General features: G+C 45.8%; 2 protein-coding genes across 3 annotated transcripts in view; both read left to right on the top strand.

Moving 5' to 3' along the window:
* The first annotated feature begins 895 nt into the window (after window positions 1-895).
* On the top strand, window positions 896-3,162 carry LOC120933204 (palmitoyltransferase ZDHHC5-A-like). 2 transcript variants are annotated; one of them, XM_040346289.1, is made up of 4 exons: window positions 896-1,133; window positions 1,678-1,838; window positions 1,964-2,096; window positions 3,077-3,162. In XM_040346289.1, exons 1-4 carry the CDS (start codon window positions 1,111-1,113, stop codon window positions 3,081-3,083), a joined length of 324 nt encoding a protein of 107 aa, XP_040202223.1. In that variant the 5' UTR covers window positions 896-1,110; the 3' UTR covers window positions 3,084-3,162. The 2 variants fall into 2 exon arrangements, with proteins under 2 accessions (XP_040202223.1, XP_040202214.1); XM_040346280.1 differs by lacking the exon at window positions 3,077-3,162 and having other exon boundaries at window positions 896-1,137; window positions 1,964-2,257.
* Window positions 3,163-3,173: 11 nt separating this feature from the next.
* LOC120939895 (E3 SUMO-protein ligase ZBED1-like) overlaps window positions 3,174-6,760 on the top strand; it is a 4,109-nt gene continuing 522 nt past the window's right edge. The window contains exons 1-2 of the mRNA XM_040352356.1: window positions 3,174-4,622; window positions 4,823-5,255. Coding sequence (XP_040208290.1) covers window positions 3,174-4,622; window positions 4,823-5,255 — 1,882 coding nt within the window. The remainder of the gene's footprint in view (window positions 4,623-4,822; window positions 5,256-6,760) is intronic.

Genomic DNA, 6,760 nt, shown 5'->3' with positions numbered 1-6,760 from the left:
AATTTTTTTTTTCTCGTTTGCGCCCCCCCAAAAATTTTGAGCACCAGCCGCCACTGGATTAAACCCATAGATGAAATACAACTAGTGCCTGCCTGGCAACAAAGCTAACAAAATTGATGTCATTATGGTTGTTCTAATGCACAGACTACTGTTCACTCCCTATTATGTTGGCCACTTGACCTGAAGCAGGTTGGAAATGAATTCTTTCAGTGCCTGCTCACCTTAGCACAAACGAATGAAGCAAGTGTGTACGCATTGTAGGGAGGGAAGAATGCCACTGTAGAGGCTAAAGCATTCCTGACAAGTATGAATGATGCTTGATTCTATTTACTAAGGAGTGGTTGGGCACATCCAACGTCACATCCCTCCCTCTATTATTTGTTCTTATCACTTTGATTGGCAAACACTAGAAAAGACTTGTGAACATTTATAGAAATCTGCAAATATTTTAATAGTTGTATGTTACTCAATTGCATTCCAAAAATGGACATTTACGCTGACCATTGACATGAGACTGTTGTCTGATGTTGACTCATGAGCTGACTACCTAATATATATATATATATATATATATATATATATATATATATATATATTTTCGTTTTTGAGTGGTGTATATTAGGGCTGTCGAATATAATCGATGCAGCGATGCATCGTGATTCGACCCCCGGCGATTCTGCATCGATGCGGTTGCTTTAAATAATCGATGCATGTTGATGACGTCAGCGTCGCGTCCGCCTTGCAGAGCCGAGTCGGAAAAAAAAGTTTTTTGGCGCCTTCTTTCCCGCCTCCCGCCTCCCGCTGACGTGACGACAGTGACACCCCCCTCCCCCTGTGTCGCACGCGTGAGTCGACTCGTGAGGAGGACTGGAGAGGAGACGGACGGAGAGGAGCAGCACTGAGCACAGCGGACCCGTCCTCGTACCCCCAAGAGCGCTCAGAGTGTACAAAAGAAAAAAAACAGGCTGACAGTGTCTTGCAGGGGGACAGAGGAGGAGGAGACCGCAGGACTGGAGTGAAGGAGACGAGTGAGACCCGAGCTAGGCCGCAGCCACCGCCTGACACAGTGCCGCACACTCAGACACAGTGAGCAGCAGTGGCAGGCAGCACATGCCACATGGGAGCACAAACTGGTTAGTAAGTTACCCTTCTGCATTTTTTTGGGGGATTTTTATTATTTTTGGGGGGGAGATGATGATCTGCTTCTGCACAATTGCACACTGTCTGACTGTCTGGCATATCTTTGTATTACTGTGATGCATGTGATCAGTGATCACTCACTAAGACCTCTAACTTAGTTTACAGCATTGCAAAAAGCTGCAAGTCAAATACACTAAGTGTAATACACTACAGTCAGTGGCAGCTTTTTGCAATGCTGTAAAGTTAGAGGTCTTAGTGAGTGATCACTGATCACATCATTTACAAAGATATGCCAGACAACACTGTTTGCAACTGTTCAATACTGCTGTTCTTGGGATTGTCATGTGGTTTAAAGCACAACTATTTAACAATATAACATGCCTGCCTGCCTGTTTGGTTACTTAAAAAATAAAACATTTTGACTGTTCTGTCCCATACATCTTGAACTGGGTATTTTACAATTTTTAATTTTACCCCCCTTTTCACTTTCCAGTTTCGTGATGCAATCAATCAATCAATTGCTATCTTTTTTTTTAGGAGAGGGAGACCAGCCCATCCGTTACCCGGCTCGCAGGACAGGGAGCTAGGCCGCAGCTGCCAGTGCCACACACTCCGAGTCCCTTCATCATCACAGGCAGCAGGAGAGGAGACCCGCAGGTGCCACGTGCCAGCCAGACTCTGCCACCTTGTTGTGACAGGTAGGTGACCATCACACAGATACACCACTCACAGAGACTGCAGCTGCTCACTGCCTGTTACCGTACCTAAAAAAAAAAATTGTCACTTGTGTCAGCTCACCTGTCCGTTTTTCCTCACTCCTCAGGCTCAGTCCAGTCCACCACAGGCAGGAGGAGAATCGCTCCACCACCAGCAGCCAGCAGTGCCACCACCACCACCACCACCACCACCACCACCAGCACCACCGTCGTCGTTATCATCGTATCATCATTAATCAGGTAGGAAAACTAATAAACATCATCTTTCACATTATATTAAATAACTATGTCATGAAAGGTTTAATGAGTTTAAGTGACAATCACCAGACCATACCATTGCCATTTAATTAATTATGGTTACGTTTATGACTGTAGGTCTGCAGTGCTGGTGCTGGTCTAGGTCTATATAACTCTATCTCTAATCCATTGAATGTTCTGTCCTGACCATTTGTCCACTTGTCCAGTGTGACTGTCTTGTCTTAGTGATGAATGATGATTGTTTGATCACAACTTTATTGATACTTTTTGATTTATGGTTTTGCTCATCACTGCCCCAGCCCCACACATGCTGCAGCTGCACTGCAAGGCAAGTGCATTGTGTGTGGGGCAGTAATGATGAGCAAAACCAAAAAGCATCATATTACAATACAAACAAGGTAAGTATGAACTTGTGAATTGTGAATCAATCACCAAGACAAGACATTCAAATGATGCATAAAACCAGAATTAATGAAATGGGTGGCACTGGCATTATGTCATTGGGGGGGGGATGTTGGCGGGACATGTTGTTGTTGTGTTATAGCAGCCAGTTTGTGATCTCAAATAATGCCAGTGTACCAGATTGGAGAAGGAGAGAGAGTGCGATATAACGTGACCGGCTGTCGCTGACTCTCTGAGACTGTGACCATTGCAATGCCAATGCATTGACCAATGACCATGACCACCAGTTGAGTTGACCAACCACCGGCGGCAGACGAGATGAGGGGCCAGGGCGCATTTTTTCTTTTACACATAATGAATAATGATAGTTGACACTTGACAAGTTGACAGCGACTGCGACTAACTGCGTGTGTGGGGGGGGGGGTAGAATAATAAATGAGGATTTTACATATCATACAATTACATACATACTAGAAAGAAACGTGTTACTTTTTCTGTTGATCTCGTGGCAGGCTTTAGGCTTAGTCACTCAAATTTTTTTTTTTTTTTTAAACTGACAGAGTTTGACAACATCATCGTCACGTCAAGACTTGTGTCATCCCTACTCACAAATTCACATAGATGCCTGGCATGCATTGCATTTGCTAGTAAATAAAAATGGCAGAAGTAGAACAAAAGGAACGAGAGATAAAAAATGCACCTAGCTTTTTAAAAGCAAACATCTGGGAACATTTTGGCTTTTATGAAAAAAGTGGGAAGCACGAATTGGACAAGTCATACGCTGTGTGTAAAATCTGTCACACAAAAATTAAATATCTAGGGAATACTACTAATCTGAGAAACCACGTCAGCCGTTTTCACCCAGAAATGCTAAAACCTACCACCACCACCACCAAGGAAATGAACCCAGATCAGCCAAGAATTGATGCAATGTTACAGTCAACTTTGCCGCCCAACTCTGAAAAGGTAAAGAGAATAACAAAAGCTGTGGCAGCTTTCATAGCGAAGGACCTGCGCCCTTACTCTGTTGTGGAAAACAGTGGGTTTCGCTACCTTTTGAAGACGATAGAGCCGCGTTACAAGATCCCGTCACGAAGTCACTTTACAGAAAACGTCATACCTGCACTCTACCACGAAACCAAAGCTAAGATAATTGCATCAATGAGCCAAGCAAGTCGAGTCGCAATAACGTGTGATTCCTGGACTTCAGTCACGACAGAGTCTTATGTTACAATAACAGCACATTACGTTAGTAAGGACTGGCAGATTTTGTCGCATGTACTGCAAACGAGAGCCATTTATGAGTCTCACACGGGTGCTCATCTGGCAGAGCTACTTTCTCATGTTGTGGAAGAATGGCAGCTGTCCGATAAATCTGTAGTGCTTGTGACCGACAACGCGTCAAACATGATAGTTGCAGCTCAAGTTGGAAAATTCCCCCATGTGAAATGCTTCGCCCATACACTGAATCTTGCATCCCAGCGAGCGTTGAAAGTGGCCACTCTCTCTAGGCTTCTTGGCAGAGTACGTCGGATATCCACATTCTTTCACCGCAGCACTAGAGCAAGCCACTGTCTAAAAGAGAAACAGAAATGTCTTGGCCTGAAGAATCATAAGCTGATAACTGATGTGGCAACAAGATGGAACAGTGCATACGACATGGTCGAGAGGTTCTTGGAACAACAACCTGCAGTCTGTGCCACCTTGCTGTCTCCAGAAGTCAGAAGAGGAGAGTCCGATCTCTGCACTCTAAACGAAACAGATGTGTCAAATGCAGAGGACGCCGTGAGTGCATTAAAGCCAATGAAGGATGCAACCATGCTGATGTCAGAAGAGCGCAATCCAACAGTTTCTCTCATTGCCCCTATAAATGCACAACTTCTCCAGAGCATGACAGACACGATGGGAGACACACCCATGATCCATGAGATCAAGAATTCTATTAGAACAGATCTCCAGAAGAGGTACAGCAGTGAGGCCGAGAAGAAGATCCTTCATACAGCCTCTGCACTGGATCCTCGCTTTAAGGGACTGCCTTTCATCCTCACAGATGAAGAAAGATTGGAGATATTTAAAGGAGTCACTGAGGAAGCTGCATCCTTGGAGGTAATTAAATTAATTTGAAGAATTCCATCATGTTTCTTCTTGAAACGACAGTAGCACTACCACGCTTCTGAATCTGATGCGGTGCGGGAACTGTACTGTCCGTTTCCTGTGCTTTTTCATCACCCCATCAGAATCAAAGGCATTGACATTTGTGTTTTTACTTATTGTTTTTTTTCCGTTTCTTTTTTGTTCAAACACAGATTACATCAGATGAGAGTGAGAGGACACAAGAGGATCATCAAGTGCCTAGAAGAAAACGAACTCTGGAAGAAGAGGACAGTTCACCCATCGAAGACAACCATTCTCCATCTCCACCATCTCCTCCCAAAAAGGCCAGATCGCTGCTCGTGAGTTTGCTGGGACAGTCTTTCACTGACACTGAAGGTACAATAGAACCCAAAAAGACCCCCTATGCCAAGGCTGAAGAGGAAATGGAAAACTATTGTAAAGCCCCACCTCTGCCTCTCACTGAGGACCCTTTGAACTGGTGGCGTGAGCATGAGGTCATATTTCCCCTCCTTTCTCGGCTGTCAAAGCAATACTTGTGTATCCCAGGTACAAGCGTGTCTGCAGAGCGGGTTTTCTCCACTGCAGGAGATGTGGTAACTGCAAAAAGAAGCGCCCTCAAACCATGTAGATCAATTGGTGTTCTTACAGAAAAATCTACATGTTCCCAAATGCTGAGCAGTGTTTTTAATTTTATAGATTTTGTTTATAGCATTGTCTCTGCCACTGAAATTTTTTATTTCTCTGTCTCCCCTGCCAGACTCCCCTTTTCCCTTCCCCTCCCCTTTTCCCTTCCCCTCCCCTTTTCCCCCTTCCCCTTCCCTTTTCCCTTCCCCTTCCCTTTTCCCTTTCCCTTCCCTTTCCCTCCCCTTTCCCTCCCCTTTTCCCTTTCCCTCCCCTTTTCCCTTTCCCTCCCCTTTTCCCTTTCCCCTTTCCCTCCGCTTTTCCCTTTCCCTCTCCCTCCCCTTTTCCCTTTCCCTCTCCCTCCCCTTTTTCCCTCTCTCTCCTCCTTTCCTTTTTTTCCCTCTCTCCTCCTTCTTTCCTCCCTCTCTCCTCATTCTTTCCTTCCTCCCTCTCTCCTCATTCTTTCTTTCTTTCTTTCTTTCCTTCCTCCCTCTTTCCTCATTCTTTCTTTCTTTCCTTCCTCCCTCTCTCCTCATTCTTTCCTTCCTCCCTCTCCCTCATTCTTTCCTTCCTCCCTCTCCCTCTTTCCTTCTCCAAGAGAAGGAAAGAAGGGGAGAGAGAGAGAGAAGGAAAGGGGAGAGACTAAAGGAGGAAAGGAGGAGAACTTTTCCTCTCCTCCGGCTCCTAGTCCTACTAGTCCTTTCCTCAATTTTACCTCATTCTTTCTCTCCTTTCTCTTTCTTTTCTTTCTTTCTCTCCTTTTTTCTGTCTTTCTCTATCTCTCTTTCCGTCTCCCTATCTCTCGTTCTGTCTCCCTCTCAGTCTCTCTCTCTCTTTTTACATTTACCGCTCTCTGTGTCTGTCTCTGTGTCTGTGTGTATGTCTGTGTCTCTGTCTGTGTCTGTCTGTCTGTGTCTCTGTGTCTGTCTGTCTGTGTCTCTGTGTCTGTCTGTCTGTGTCTCTGTGTCTGTCTGTCTGTGTCTCTGTGTCTGTCTGTCTGTGTCTCTGTGTCTGTCTGTCTGTGTCTCTGTGTCTGTCTGTCTGTGTCTCTGTCTGTGTCTGTCTGTCTGTGTCTCTGTCTGTGTCTGACTGTCTGTCTCTGTGTCTGTCTCTGTGTCTGTCTCTGTGTCTGTCTCTGTGTCTGTGAGTGTCTGTCTCTGTGTCTGTGAGTGTCTGTCTCTGTGTCTGTCTCTGTGTCTGTGAGTGTCTGTCTCTGTGTCTGTCTGTCTCTGTGTCTTTCTTTCTCCCCCCCTTTCCCTTCCCCTTTCCCTCCCCCCTCCCCCTTTCCCTCTTTCCTCCCCCCCCTTCCCCTTTCCCCCCCCCTTCCTCTTTCTCTCTCCCTTCCCCCCCCCCCCTCCCCCTCTCCCTCCCCCCCCTTTCCCCTTTCCCTCCCCCCTTTCCCTTTTTCCTCCCCTTTCCCTTTTTCCTCCCCACCCCTCCCTCACGACGAGTTACTCCAACTCCATCCCTGTCATTGTCAACAAGACCAGTTACTTAACGGTTAACGC

Source organism: Rana temporaria, chromosome 1 (assembly GCF_905171775.1).
Source record: "Rana temporaria chromosome 1, aRanTem1.1, whole genome shotgun sequence".
Taxonomy (NCBI): Eukaryota; Metazoa; Chordata; class Amphibia; order Anura; family Ranidae; genus Rana; species Rana temporaria.
The sequence above is the reverse complement of the archived record's forward strand: the minus strand, read 5'-3'. Positions and strand labels throughout refer to the sequence as shown.